This window comes from Carettochelys insculpta, chromosome 2 (genome assembly GCF_033958435.1).
Source record: "Carettochelys insculpta isolate YL-2023 chromosome 2, ASM3395843v1, whole genome shotgun sequence".
Taxonomy (NCBI): domain Eukaryota; kingdom Metazoa; phylum Chordata; order Testudines; family Carettochelyidae; genus Carettochelys; species Carettochelys insculpta.
The window spans coordinates 154,389,220-154,405,069 of NC_134138.1; the positions used below are offsets into that span (position 1 = coordinate 154,389,220).

A 15,850-nucleotide genomic window follows, 5' to 3' on the forward strand; every position below is an offset into this window, starting at 1 on the left:
GAAAAAGGAAACCACAATGTAGATTTTCAGACAGCAATTAATAACGTTATTGGAAGGTATTTCATTTAAAAATAATTATTGTAACTTTGCAATTTATTTAAAACTTACTTTCTGTGATTATTTTCATTTATTTTTTTTCATGGGCCTCCTCAATATCCTCTCAGATCCCAACACGTCCATGGACCCCAGGTTGGGACAGCTGCTCTAACATGATACAGACAGACTCATAGATTCTCAAGACAAAAGCTGCGTTAGCTTTGTAGTTTGGGTTTCTCAGGTCTTTATGTACAAGCTAAAAATCCCTTTAGTCTGAATCTGGCACTCTTTCCACCCCACCCTGCCCTTCATTCACTATGGTGGCAGGGAACTCTCTTGCTTCCTGCTGCCATGAAGAGTGCAGTGGACTGGGAGAGGGTGGCAGGGTGGAGCAGATCCCTCTGTTGAGACCCATCTATAGGATAGTTGAGGTGGTTGCTTCAATACCCTCCAAAATGTGGAGACTGGGGTGGCCACGCCAAACCATCCTGTGGATGGGATGGCTCTACAGTAAACCCTTGATTTAAAGGGCCGCTATATAACAGACACAGTCTGCCAGCCTGCTACCCTGCTCCTAAATAAATAAGACTCACCAGAGCCACTCCCAGGGCCAGAGGACCTCCTAGAGCAGCTGGGGTTGCTGGGGCTGGAAGAACCACCGCAGCAGCAGGGGCCACCAGGGCCAGAGGAGACAGGGTCGGGGCTGCAGCAGGGCTCAGGAGCTCTCCTTCCTCAGCCCCATGTGGGTGGGCACTGAGCACCAGCTGTGGGGTTGGAGGCTGCTGCACGCTGGCAGACTGGGGCAGCCAAGCTCTACTTTTTGCATGGGTGGCTCCAAGCCAGGGGCTGGAGGAGCTGCAGAACTGAGAGTTACAGGAGGTGGAAGGAGCCAGGCTGGTATTCAGCTCCTCTCCTGGTAATTGGGCGAGGGAGAAGGGGTTGTGATGGGAAGAATGAGGTAGTAGCTGAGACTTTGGTGCTAAATAGTTGGATGAAGATGGAAGATTCAGTTTGTCCTATTTTAGAAGTAAGAGTCAGTGTGGCTCATTCTATTTTACAAGGAAGATGCCCAAATGCACTGGGTGAGATGATATCTAGCAGAGTACGAGTTGGATTGCACATTCTTCTGTTCCTACGTGTGTGTTCAGCATCTAGCAAAAATAGGTCAGTAATCCTGACTGGAGCTATTGGGTGCTATTTCAGTAATTGTGAAGAAAGTACTTCTTTGTGGGTTTTTTTTTTAAAATTTTGTATCATGTTTTGATCATTAATTTTGAAAACTTAATTTGTTTTTTTTTAAAATTGCCTAAAGTTACTCCACAGTTTTCTGATGTTGACTGTCTTTAATCTCTAAAGAAATAATGAGAAATAGAAGAAATCTGTGTCTTGTCTTCTATCCAAATGTACTATTTCAATTCTTAGTTGGAATTCTGCATGTTAACTGGGACTGTTGTTCCCTTTTTGCAATTGGCTGATATTAGAAATTGAGACAAGATCTGCTGGGGCTTCAGTATCCTCTTACTATGAATCCTCCAGTGGTTAATATTAATTGGATTGTCTCCTCCTGGTTTAAATTCACATTTTTGGATTTACTTTTTCAGTATAGGGTTAAAATATTCTATTATCTGCATTTTTTTATGAATTAACATATTAACTTACCTTGTAGTGGAGATGGAACCATGAGAAAAAACATTGATGTGTGGAAAAAATGGACAACGCAAAATAGCTTGCAGCTACATGGGTAAGAGTGCATATTATACTTCCTGTTTTGAGGAAAATGTCATCGTTGTAATAGTATTACAAATAGAAATTATGAAATGTCCTCTTTCTCTTCTCTGGCAAAGAGATAATTTCCTTGCATTTTTTTTTTTTTTCTGAGAAGGGGCAAATAAGGGAACAGCCTAAGGATAGGGTAGCATTTATATTGTTTTGGGGAATAACAGACCAGCTGGAGCCCTTCCACATTCACAGCCATGAAAAAAAACATAGGCTGCGTCCTACACATGCCCCTTCTTCTGGAAGGGGCATGGTAATGAGAGGCCCAGAAGATGCTAATGGTGCATAAATATAAACTTCCAGTGCATCATTAGCACATGGCCACGTGACTCAGAGTCCAGAAGAAGTTCTTCCAGACTCCAAAATAGACGTGTAGATGTGCAGACAACAGGGATCCTGTGGAAGGAAACTCTCTCCTCAAAATTTTGAAAGGGCCCTTGCAAACAGGCGGGAGTTTTGAGAGGGGCTCTCCTGGTGAAGGAGGGGGCAAAGTACAGCACCTTCAGATAAGTGGGTGTTTGTGTTTGGGGGTTGTGGGCTTGTGTTTGTCTGTATGTTTGGAGTCTGGAGCGCTGAGCTGTTTGTTTGAAAGGCCGTGTGCTCAGGCTGGCACTTGGAAGCTGTGAGCCTCGATTAGGTTTGAAATCTAAAACCTCTGTGCTGATTGGCTGAGCTGTAGCCAGAGGGAGGGGTTATCAGGAAGGCCGGAGCCTTTTAAACCCTGCTGGCAAGTGACCAGGGCGCTTGCAACCGGGGCTCTTGCAAACAGGGCGACTGCTAACATGCGGGAGTTTTGAGAGGGGAGTTTAGAGTTAGCTAGTTACTTCTAACGTCCTCAAATCTTTTGTAACATCCCCATCTGAAATTTTTACTTAAAAATCCCATATAGAATTAAATCAAATCATAGGAGGAAATGGAGGCAGAAGACCAGCAGCAGAGCAGGGGCTATTCTGTTTATTGCGTCGAGTGTAATACATATGATTACCTACCCTGTGGGTGGGTGGCATTTGTGTGCACTTGATGCAAGGAGCTCTTGGCCCTCAGAGACCGAGTGCGGGCTTTGGGGAGACCAGGGTGGCTGAACTGGAGGAGCTAAGGGAGGCAGAGAGCTATGTTGATGAGGCTTTCCGGGATGTAGTAGGGCTGTCCCACTTCCAGTCTGACCGCCCCGATGCTGTTAAGGAGGATGAAAGGCTCAGGGAAGGAGAGCAGTCAATGGGGACAGAGGGAAACCATCCCATAGTTGGGACCCTCCTTCCAGAGGGTGCTATGGTATCCTCTCACTCTGAGGATACTTCTCCAGGGGAGGGAACGCCAGTTGTTAGGAAGAGACAGGTGTTAGTAGTGGGTGATTCCATCATTAGAAATCTAGATAATTGGGTTTGTGATGGCTGGGAGAACAGTGTGGTGACTTGCCTGCGTGGCGCGAAGGTTGCAGATCTTTCGAGGCATCTAGACAGACTTATATGCAGTAGTGGGGAGGAGCCGGTGGTTATGGTACTTGTAGGTACCAGTGACATAGGGTAGGAGAGATGTCATGGAGGCCAAATTTAGGTTGCTAGGAAGGAGACTGAAATCCAGGACCTCTATGGTGGCATTCTCAGAAATGCTTCCAGTTCCACGTGCAGGGCCAGGTAGGCAGGCAGAACTTCAGAGTCTCAATGCGTGGATGAGACGATGGTGTAGGGAAGAAGGGTTTAGATTTATTAGGAACTGGGGACACTCTTGGGGTAGGGGGAACCTATACAGGAAGGAAGGGCTCCACCTAAACCAAGGTGGATCCAGGCTGCTGGCATTATACATTTAAAAAGGTTGTAGAGCAGTGTTTAAGAGATGGGGGAAAGCCAATTGGTGCGGCAAAACATGTGGGTCGGACAGAGACTTCTCTTAGGTGAGACTCCATTGATAGAGATTCTCTAGAATTCAGTCAGAAAACAGAAGAAGGGAGATGAAGCATGGGCCAGATCAGATGAGGAAAAAATCACATATAAAAGAATCCAATACATCAGGGAAGGGCAGGCATGTGAATAGTGGTAGTTTTTTAAAGTGCTTTTACACAAATGCTAGTAGTCTGTCTAATAAGATGGGTGAGTTAGAGTACCTTATATCAAAGGAGGAGATGGACATAATAGGCATCACTGAAACCTGGTGGAATAAGGACAATCAATGCGACACAATCATACCGGGATATAAAATATATCGGAAGGACAGAATGGGTCAAGCGGGTGGCAGAGTGGTACTGTATGTGAAAGATAATATAGAATCAAATGAAATAAAAATCCTAAATGAATCTAAATGTTTCATAGAATCACTATGGATAGCAATTCCTTCCTCTGATGGAAATATAGCACCAGGGAGATATTATCGACTACCTGACCAGGACAGTGATAGTGATGCTGAAATGCTAAGGGAGATTAGAGAGGCTATCAAAATAAAAAACTCACTAATAATGTGGGAGTTCAATTATCCCCATATTGACTGGGTACATGTCACCTCAGGAAGGGATTCAGAGAGAGAATTTGTTGATGCCTTAAATGACTGCTTCTTGGAGCAGCTGGTACAGGAACCCACAAGGGGAGAGGCAATTCTTTGATTTAGTACTGAGTGGAACACGGGGTCTGGTCCAAGAGGTAACTATTACAGGACCACCTGGAAATAGTGACCATAACATAATAACATTTTAATATTCCTGTGTTGGGAAGAACACCAACAGTCCAACACTCTGGTATTTAATTTCAAAAAGGGGAATTACACAAAAATGAGGAGCTTAGTTAAGCAGAAACTAAAAGGTAGAGTAACTAGAGTAAAATCCCTGCAAGCTGCATGGAAGCTCTTCAAAGATACCATATTAGAGGCCCAACTTAAATGTATAACCCAAATTAAAAAACAGAGTAAGAGACCTAAAAAAGGAGCCACCATGGCTTGGCTTAAACATGTAAAAGAGGCAGTGAGAGATAAAAAGGCATCTTTTAAAAAGTGGAAGTCAAATCCTAGTGATCAAAATAGAAGGGAACATAAACACTGCCAAATTAAATGTAAAAATATAATAAAAGCCAAAAAAGATTTTTGAGGAACAGTTAACCATAAATTCAAAAAACAATAGTAAAATGTTTAAGTACATTAGAAGCAGGAAGCCTGCTAAAAAAGCAGTGGGGCCTCTGGACGATGGTGACATAAAAGGAGCAATCAAGGAAGATAATGCCGTTGGGGGGAAAAACTAAATGATTTCTTTGCTTCAGTCTTCACAGCTGAGGATGTTAGAGAGATTCCCAAGTCTGAGCCATCCTTTATAGGTGACAAATCTGAGGAACTGTCCCAGATTGAATTGTCATTAGAAGAGGTTTTGGAACTAACTGATAAGCTAAACAGTCACAAGTCTCCGGGACTGGATGCTATTCACCCAAGGGTTCTGAAAGAACTCAAATGTGAAATTGCAGAACTATTAATGGTGGTTTGTAACCTATCCTTTAAATCAGCTTCTGTACCCAATGATTGGAAGACAGCTGATATAACACCAATATTTAAAAAGGGCTCTAAAGGAGAACCTAGCAATTATAGACCGGTAAGTCCAATGTCAGTACTGGGCAAATTAGTAGAAACAATAGTAAAGAATAAAATTGTCAGACATGTAGAGGAACATGATTTGCTAAGCAAAAGTCCACATGGTTTCTCTAAAGGGAAGTTGTGTCTTACTAATCTATTAGAGTTCTTTGAAGGGGTTAACAAGCATGCGGACAGGGGGGAATCCAGTACACGTAGTATACTTAGATTTCCAGAGAGCCTTTGACATGGTCCCTCACCAAAGGCACTTATGTAACTTAGGTGGTCATGGGATAGGAGGAAAGATCCTTTCATGGATTGGGAACTGGTTAAAAGACAGGAAACACAGGGTAGGGATAAATGGTAAATTTTCACAATGGAAGGAGGTAACTAATGGCGTTCCCCAAGGGTAGGTCCTGGGACCAATCTTGTTCAACTTATTCGTCAGTGATCTAGAGAAAGGGGTAAGCAGTGAGGTGGCAAAGTTTGCAGATGACACCAGACTGTTCAGCATAGTCAACCAAAGCAGACTGTGAAGAACTTCAAAAAGATCTCAGCAAACTGAGTGATTGGGCAGCAAAATGGCAAATGAAATTTAATGTGGGTAATTGTAAGGTAATGCACATTGGGAAAAATAACCCCAATTATACATACAATATGATGGGGGCAAATTTAACTACAACAGATCAGGAAAGGGATCTTGGACTTATAGTGGATAGTTCTCTGAAAACATTCATGCAGTGTGCAGCAGCAGTCAGTAAAGCAAATAGGATGTTAGGAATAATTTAAAAAAGGATAGAAAATAAGATGAAGAATATCTTACTTCCCCTATATAAAACTATGGTACACCCACATCTTGAGTACTGCGTGCAGATGTGGTCTCCTCACCTCCAAAAAAGAGATATTGGTGTTAGAAAAGGTTCAGAAAAGGGCAACTAAAATGACTGTGTTTGGAACGACTCCCATATGAGGAGAGGCTAGAGAAACTGGCACTTTTCAGCCTAGAAAAGAGGAGACTGAGGGTATGATAGGGGTATATAAAATCATGAATGGTGTGGAGAAAGTGAATAAAGAAAAGTTATTTACTTGTTCCCATAATATGAGAACTAGAGGACACCAAATGAAATTAATGGGTATCAGGTTCAAAACTAATAAAAGAAAGTGTTTCTTCACACAGTGCACAGTCAACCTGTGGAACTCCTTGCCAGAGGATGCTGTGAAGGCCAAGACTCTAACAGAGTTTAAAAAAGAGCTCGATAAATATTTGGATGTTAGGTCCATAGATAGCTATTAGCAAGGGGTAAGGTATGGAGACTAGCCTTTTGTCGAAGGTGGGAGATGGATGGCAGGAGACAAAGCACTTGATCATTGTCTTCGGTTCACCTCCTCTGGGGCACCTGGCACTGGCTGCTGTCAGCAGACAGGACACTGGGCTAGATGGACTGTTGGTCTTACCCAGTATGGCTGTTCTTATGCTCTTATGTTCTTATGAGGAAGATTCCCGCAGGCTGCGCATCTACATGTCTAGGTCGGAGTCCAGAGGAGCTTCTTTTGGACTCTGAATCACGTGGTCATGTGCTCATGAGGCCCTGAAGTTTACATTCACGCCTCATTAGCATCTTCCAGGCTGCCCGTTACCATGCCTTTCTTCTGGAAGGGGCATGGTAATGTGTAGATGCAGCCATAGAGAACTGTGAAATAAGTTTTCCCCAGGATATCTGGCTATTTGTAGTCAGGAGCTTCTACTGTGCATTGATTCCAGCTGCTAGTCCTTGTGGGGCTAGGGAGGAATAGGACGACATCTTCCCCTGCATGGGTCATTCCTGGGACCAGTTCAGACCCACAGCAACTTTCACTGGCTGCAAGAAGCTACGTGGGTGTGCAGCTTTCACAGCCCTACGTGGGTGTGCAGCTTTCACAGCTTTGAAGGCAGCATTGTCATCATCGGCAGCACAGAAGTAAGGGTGCAGTCGTGCAACCCAGCCCTGCAATAGTTTTGCAGTCTCTTACACTCCCCTTTTGAGTTGTAACCCACACTTTTACAACAACATGAAATTTCAGATGCAAATGTCTGATACTGAAACTGACTTTTAAGAGTATTATGAAATTGATCAAAATGATTTTGGCAAGGATGTACAGATCACTAATGAAAAGGGAGGGAATCCACTGAGAGGGGGTTGCTAGCACTGGGGGTAGAATATAAGAGTGATCCAATTGAAAAGGAGGCAAGTGGCAAGGGCTGCAGAGAAGACCTTGCATGCCTAAAATGTGGCAGTGTCCCCTTTGAGCCTTGAACATCTAGCGTCAGATGAGTTGCCAGGCAAATCCTTGTATTTTATAAATAAGATTGGTTGTGGCCTTGTGTTACAGATAAGTAATGTGGATTCTTGCCTGTTGTAATGCAGTAAAGATGGATGTTAGTTTAACCCTGTAGTTTAGTGATAGAGGGTTTATGTGAATTCTGGAATTAAATTAAGCATATTTTTGTAAATTTTTAAGAAAAATTAGATTTATATAATATTTAAAAATTTAAATTTACTAAACCTCTTAGGCTACATCTGAACTACAAAATAAAGTAGACATTTTACCACTAGATTTTATAAAGTTGATGGCGCATGTCCACATATGGCCAGAAAGGCAACCGTGTGTCTCCATTACCTTTTGCTCGGTTCACCTGTGTCAGCAGTGCATTGTGGGTACCTATCCCACAGTTCCTGCAGCTCCATTGCATTCTGGGCTTCTGTGCCAGTGTTTTTATTGTGGGGCGGGGGGAGGAAGTGCCACAAGTGGCTATATGTGTCTGATGTCGTCATCCCAGAGTTCATTGCCCTCACCCCACCTCCCACTGTTGAAAACAAATAGCCAAATGATTTTTAACACAATTTTTCCAAAGCCTGTGCCTGATGCATGCCATTACAAGGACCTAACATGGATCTGGAGGAGCTTAGAGCTGTTATACAGTGTGTTATAGCCACTTCAGGAAGTGTCCTTCAGCATGTTATTAAACAAAGTGAGAGGGAGGATGAGGAGGATGCACACCTTGATTAGGAGCACATTGAAGACTGGAGATCAGGAATGCAGAGCTGCTGGCTGCACTGGATGCATTGCATACAGTGGAGTGCTGATTCTGGAGCCATGAAACCAGCACACACTTGCAGGGCCACATTGTTTTGCAGGTATGGGATGATCAACAGTGGCCGACACCAAAATGAGATCTGGTTTTGGCTGTCCCTAAGTGAGGGACAGTTGCGCTGTGGAACTTTGTGACGCTCGACAGCTACTGTTAAGTGGGAAATCAATTTGGAGTGAGCAGATCTACAGTGGGGGTTGTGGTGATCCAGGTAGCCAAAGGAATCGGTGCCCTTCTGCTGCAAAAGACCATGGCTCTGGGAAATGTGCAGGACTTAGTGGGTGGCATTACTGCTATGGGGTTTCCGAAATGCACATCCCTATCCTGGCCCTGATCTACCTGGCCTCAAAATATATAAACCGTTAGGGGTATTTCTCCATGTTGTTGCAGGCATTGGTCGATCACAAAGGTCATTTCACCAATATCTATATAGGATGGTTGGGAAAGGTGAATGACATGCGCATCTTTAGAAATTCAGTTCTGTACAGAAAATTCCAGGGTGGGACTTTTATTCCCAGACCAGAAGATCAAGATTGGAGTTGTGGAGATGCCCATAGTGATGCTGTGACACTGCTTAACCTCAGCTCCCTTGGCTAATGAAGCTATACACAGGCACCCTGGACCACAGCAAGAGGCACTTAAACTGCAGGCTGAGCAAGTGCAGAATGGTGATAGAATGTGCCTTTGATTGTTTAAAAGTCCAATTCAGGTGCCTTCTGACCCATTTGAATCTCAGCAAAGCCAACATCCCTGTTGTCATGGGGACTTGCAATGTCCTTCAGAATCTTTGTGAGACAAAGGGGAAATTTCATGCGAGGCTGGAGGGCAGAGGCAGATATCTGGGGCAGTGCTTATGAATAGCCAAACACAAGGGCAATCAGGAGAGCACAGACAGATGTGATGCAAATCAGGGCTGTTTTGAAAAATAGCTTTAAGAATGAGCAGACAGCCACGTGAATCTGCTGTTTTTAAGTAGCGCAAGACACCGCCTCCCCCCCCCCCCCCCCCACCAGTAATGTGTGCTTGACCTTTATGAAAGCACCTCCAGATGCACCCTACCCCACCGTAGGTTAACCAGTAAGCCACACTGTGGTTTTTCCATACTATATTGTTTTTATTTAGGGGCTGAGGGTTAAGGGGTGTGAAAGCAAGGGAATCCTGCTGTCACATGTTGGGGAATGTGAGCCGTCTGTTGTGTGGAGATGTCCTGAGGGTGGCCCGTGAGACTGTCCTTGTTCCCTTGCATTTTGGGCTCCCAGCGAGGGGAGGTCAGGGAACATAGTGAGGAAGCTAGGTAGTTGTTCGTTCCCAGAAACATTAACAAGCTGTTCCAGGAGACCTGGGCTGTGGATGCATAAATCCACCCCAGCCACAGCCCGCTTGTAGTAGTTTAAAAAAACATGGTTAACAGAATTAACCCTCTACCACACCCCAGCTGTAACCTGCTTGTTGAAGTTTAAAAATACATTCACTAGTAGTGCCCTCTCCATATGCCTCTGGAGCATCCTGCGATGAGGGGACTGCCTCCAGGGGGATAAAGAGATCCTGGCTGTGGGCAGGGTGAGCTTTCTTGGTAGCCTGCTGACTGGCTTGCTCTTGTTCATTGGCCTCCATCTCCTCCTCCTTACTGCTCTCACAGGACAGCCGAGCAGTCTCTCCTGAGGAGTCTAAGCAGTTCTGCATGAGTGTGATTGAGTCCTTCCCCAGAATCTCATCAAGCTGCTCATAAACATGGCAGGCTATCAGCTTCTTTGACTCTCCAATACACCTGCCTGAGCTCCCTTTTTCTTTTTTTTTTTTTTTTTTTTTTTTTTTTCCACCTCACTACTGAGCATCCCTGGTATAACCTTTTTCCAGCATGCCCTGTGAAATCTTCCCATGAGTGTCCACATTTCTTTTGCTGGTTGACAGTTTATGCAGCACAGATTTCATTCCCCCCGCCACCCCCTGCAGTGAGATTCTGTTTCCCCTGATGGCTCCATGCTGGGGCTCTCTTGTAACCCTGAGAAATCATGGCCAGATGTGCTAGCTGTGCTGGCCAGAAAGAAAATGAATCCAAAAATTCCTGTGCTTCCTTTTACCTATTTCCTGCACATCTGGAGTGTAGTGGAGGTGAAAGCAGCCAGAACAGACCCATTGGGAGCATCGTGAGATATTTCTGGAGGCCAATAAAATCAGTTTAAAATACCACTGTTTCTATGGCAGCCTTAAATTGACCTTTTGAATTCAAACTTGGCACTACTCCTTGTGAAAAGGGCAGAGCACGACCACACCCCAGCTGTAACCTGCTTGTTGAAGTTTAAAAATACATTCACTAGTAGTGCCCTCTCCATATGCCTCTGGAGAAGTTGACCTTAGCACCCCTTAAAATCAACCTAAGGATATTTGCAGTGAGGAAAGGTACATCGTAAAATAAAGCTGTCCCTTCAGATTGACTTTAAACACTAGTGTAGACATAGCCTTAATCGAGAGGTAGTTTGATATGTGAACATTATACTACCTTTTTGTTGTATGGATTTATATATGTTTTATGAGCATTTGGGGAAAATAGTTTATTTGATTACGTTCTTTAAAATTTGACAGTGTTTGCTATACCTAAGAAAGTGTGTTTTGAGGTAGTAGTGTTCTAGTGGTTGAAATAAATTAGTTTACTGGGCTCATTTGAGGAACAGTTACATTTAGGGTGCACACCCCGTCCAGAATATTGTGATATGTCTGTCTAATACAACTTTGGCTAAACGTGTGTATGTGTGTGAGTTTAATTTTTTTGCTGATAGTACTTCTCAGATTTTTTTTTTTTAAATGCTAGAATTCCTGGGCCCAAGAGAGGATTGTGGCCAAGATATCAGAGAGGTAGCCGTGTTAGTCTGTAGCTTCGAGAACAACAAGGAGTCTTGTGGCACCTTACAGACTAACAGATATTTTGGAGCATAAGCTTTCATGGTCAAAGACATGCTTCATCAGATGCATGAGTTGCAGCGGGGGGGAGTGATTTCAGAGGGCTATTTAAAGAATGGGGTTCCAGAAAAAGGGAGGGCCAGAGCTGACAAGGTCTATTCAGCAAGGTGGAAATGGCCCATTATCAATAGTGGGTATCAAAAGAGGAAAAAGCAAGTCGGATCAGACAGGAGGATATGAGTCATTGTCAGAGTCTAATGGGGAGATATTAACACCCAGAGCAGAGAAACTGCCTTTGTAAGCTGTGAGCTACCCCCAGTCTCTGTTTAACCCTTGGTTAATGGAGTCAAATTTGCAAATAAATTGCAACTCAGAGATTTCTCTCTCCATTTGATTTTTGAAATTTCTTTGTTTCAGGACTGACACCCTTAAATCTGCTACTAAGTGTCCAGGGATATTGAAGTGTTCCCTCACAGGCTTCTGTACATTACCGTTCCTGATGTCTGATTTTATGTCCATTTATTCTTTTATGGAGAGACTGTCCAGTTTGGCCAATGTAAATTGCAGTGGGGCATTGCTGTCACATGATGGCATATATTATATTAGTAGCTGTGCAGGTAAAGGAGCCCCTGACAGTATGGTTGATGTTAGGTCCTGTGATGATGTCACTGGTGCAGATATGTGAGCAGAGCTGGCAGCGAGGACTGTTACAGGGGCTGGTTCCAGGCCTAGATCCACTGGTTTGTGATTTGTAGTGGCTGGTGAGGATTTGTTTAAGGTTGACAGGCTGTCTGTAGGTGAGGACAGGCTTGCCTCCCAAGGTCTGTGAGAGTGGAAGATCATTGTTCAGGATGGGTTGCAGATCACTGATGATGCGTTGGAGAGGCCTTAGGTGGTGGCTGTATGTGGTGGTCAGTGGTGTTCTCTTGTTTTCCTTGCAAGGTCTGTCTTGTATCAGGTGGCTTCTGAGTACCCATCTGGCTCTGTCAGCCTGTTTCTTCACTTCCTTAGGTGGGGTATTGTAGTTTGCGGAAAGCTTGGTAAAGGTATTGTAGATGTTTGTCTCTGTCTGATGGATCAGAGCAAATACAGTTGTACCTTAGTGCCTGGCTGTAAACAATGGATCATGACGTATACCCTGGATGGAAGCTGGAGGCATGTAGATAAGCAGAGCGGTCTGTGGGTTTTCGGTAAAGGTTGGTATTTATATGACCATCACTTATCTGCACAGTGGTGTCCAGGTAGTGAATCTCTTGTGTGGACTGGTCCAGGCTAAGTTTGATGGTGGTGTGGAAACTGTTGAAATTGCGGTGAAACTCTTCAAGAGCCTCCTTCCCATAGATCCAGATGATGAAGATGTCATTAATGTACCTCAGGTAGAAGAGGGGCGCTAGGGGACCTTTACAGGCCTTGCAAGGGAAACGAGAAACCAATGACCATGACATACAGCCCCCACCTAAGGCCTCTTCAGTGCATCAGTGATCTGCAACCCATCCTGAACAATGATCTTTCACTCTCACAGACCTTGGGAGGCAGGCCTGTCCTCTTCTACAGACAGCCCCTGCGACGGTCCTTGCTGCCTACTCTGCTCACATATCTACACCAGTGTCATCATCGCAGGACCTAACATCAACCATACCGTCAGGGGCTCCTTTACCTGCACATCTACTAATATAATATATGCCGTCATGTGCCAGCAATGCCCCACTGCGATTTACATAAGCCAAACTGGACAGTCTCTCCATAAAAGAATAAATGGACATAAATCAGACATTAGGAACAGTAACGTACAGAAGCCTGTGGGAGAACACTTCAATCTCCCTGGACACTCAGTAGCAAATTTAAGGGTGTCGGTCCTGAAACAAAGAAATTTCAAAAATCAAATGGAGAGAGAAATCTCTGAGCTGCAATTTATTTGTAAATTTGACTCCATTAACCTAGGGCTAAACGGAGACTGGGACTGGCTCACAACTTACAAAGGCAGTTTCTCTGCTCTGGGTGCTAATATCTCCCCATTAGACTCTGACGATGGCTCATATCCCCCTGTCTGATCTGACTTGTTTTTTCCTCTTTTGAACCTACTATTGATAATGGGCCATTTCCACCTTGCTGTATAGACCTTGTCAGCTCTGGCCTTCCCTTTTTCTGGGACCCCATTCTTTAAATAGCCCTCTGAAACCACGCCCCCCCCCCCCACTCATGCATCTTATGAAGCGTGTCTTTGCCCACGAAAGCTTATGCTCCAAAATATCTGTTAGCCCATAAGGTGCCCCAAGACTTCTTGTTGTTCTCGTGGCCAGGATAGATGACTTATGTTCAGATACTCTGGTAATAGTCACATTCAGTGAACAACTGAGCAAATAAAGCACCGTCTTTTAAATGTTATTGTATCCTGATTTAATACTTGTTTTAATGTAGCTAGAATGTCTTTAATGAAGTTTTCCTTGAGGTTTCATGTAAGCTTCAGCTACAACAGGTTGTCATGTGCAAGGGAGTCTTGCTGGTCACAGAATAACTATTCAGATAACCCCTTTCCTTTTAGATTGCAGTTACGGATCGCAACCCGTGGGGTAGAACAGCTGGCAGAAGGAGGTAGGATGGTCTATTCTACATGTTCGTTGAATCCTGTTGAGAATGAAGCTGTGATTGCGTCTCTGCTAGAAAAAAGTGAAGGTGAGAAAATGAGATACTTTGGTTGAATATTTGTTGAACAGTACATTTAAAATCTTACTCATTCACGCTTATAGGGGGAGATGTGCCAATTACAATGCCATGGACAGGTGCAGAATAGGTGAAAGTTCTGGTGGCTGAATAAAAGGGAAGCTGCTTAGTTATCATCTCTTATATAAACAGTAGTAATAAAAGTTCTCTCAACCATATTAAGATCTCCTGTAACTTTTTATAAGAGGTTGATTTTGCAGGTATAACTGTTGAATCTTAAACAGTTCTGTAAATTATGTACCAAAGACTCATTCAGATTCAGCTGCGTTGGCTCGGTAGTATTAACAGAAGTAAAAAGTAGTTAATCGTTTATTTGTCTCACCATAGCAAACATATGTGGAACATAATGGTTGAGTAGGAATGTGCCATTTTAACAACCAGTTCTCCAAAAACAGCCCTACTTCAAAGGTGGCTGCCACTGGCTGTTTTGCTCAATGGAACCAGTGTTGTCTTGTGGCCAAGGTAGGCCTGGCTGTAGGAAACGTGGTTGTCGGTGTCTCAGACTGCTATGGAAGAGATCAGAAGTGGGGCAGTAGCTTACTTAAAAAGCAGAGTGGTAGGTAAGGTATTTTTCACTCCATATATTCCCCCACCACCAGGGTGGGAAGAGGTTCAGATATAGTTAGAAGCCTAGGACTGTTTGAGAGATGTAACCAAATAACAAGGAACCACACTAGCTCATGGAAAAAATGTGTTTTAGTTGCTTCTGTCTGGGGATTGTGTAATGAGGCCTGGATTCTGTCTGAGTCTGCTTAATATCCTTTGTGTCATTGGCTAAATCACTTAATATCTCCGGTGTTTTGTCCCACGTGTGAGGTTCACGTGACTTTTTTTATACAGTAAACCCTTGATTTAACAGACTAATCAAGGGAAGGGGATGTCCGTTAATGCTGAAAATCTGTTACAGCCAAATCTGCAGGACTGGTAGGAGGAGCACAGTGGCTCCAGTGGCGGCAGCCCCTAACCACACTAGACCCACCCCAAACGAACATGACTTTTCTGGCTGAATCAGCTAACCACACACTTGCAAATGATTTTCCAATCATTTTGAATGTCTGTCTGTTTTTACTGAAACTCAAATCGAGGGGTTTTATTGATAGGTGCGACTAACTTCAGATTGAATAAGCTTTGCAAAATGTGTCCCCATGCCAATTTTTGGACGTTTACACTTTAACGTTAAGATTATCACCTTTTTATTATTGCATGGAATACCATTGCAAGTAAGCGAGGTTCTTCTTCGAGTGTCCCCGTGAGTGCTCCACATTAGGTGTCGGGCTCGCCCAGCGCCGCAGATTGGATCTTCCAAGCAGGTTCTGCCGGACCGCGCATGCACCGGTGTGCGCCGCTCCCTTGCGCGCTCCTGGCCACGTGCGCGATCCGGTCCCCGCCAGTTCCTCTTAACCGCCGTCGGCTGCAGACGGAATCCGACTAGGCTACGGCCAAGTTAGCGTATTCAATGGTTTTAACTGTTTTTTCTTTAGAGTTTTCAAGTTCTTAGGCTACTGTTAAGTTAGCCAGTTTGTTGTTTTTTTTTTTGTTTTTTTTTTTGAAATAACAAGCGGGACGGCATTCAGTCCAGTCCTAGTAACAAGCGGAGCACCGGAGGCCAGGAGCCTAGGGCCATTAGCCCTCCTGCCGTGGCAGGCTATGGGAGAGGGGGAAAAACAGCACAGAGAAGGTGCTAAGTACCCATTAACAACTGAAAGACTCACCAACAATGTCCTCTTCAGGATTCAAGAAATGTGAGTC

General features: G+C 44.1%; 1 protein-coding gene across 2 annotated transcripts in view; it reads left to right on the plus strand.

Annotated features, from left to right (window-relative positions):
* The window catches only part of NSUN2 (NOP2/Sun RNA methyltransferase 2), a 66,329-nt gene that overhangs the window by 19,312 nt on the left and 31,167 nt on the right, over positions 1 to 15,850 (plus strand). For both annotated transcript variants that reach the window (XM_074987882.1, XM_074987881.1), the window contains 2 exons: positions 1,703 to 1,777; positions 13,923 to 14,053. In XM_074987882.1, coding sequence (XP_074843983.1) covers positions 1,703 to 1,777; positions 13,923 to 14,053 — 206 coding nt within the window. The remainder of the gene's footprint in view (positions 1 to 1,702; positions 1,778 to 13,922; positions 14,054 to 15,850) is intronic.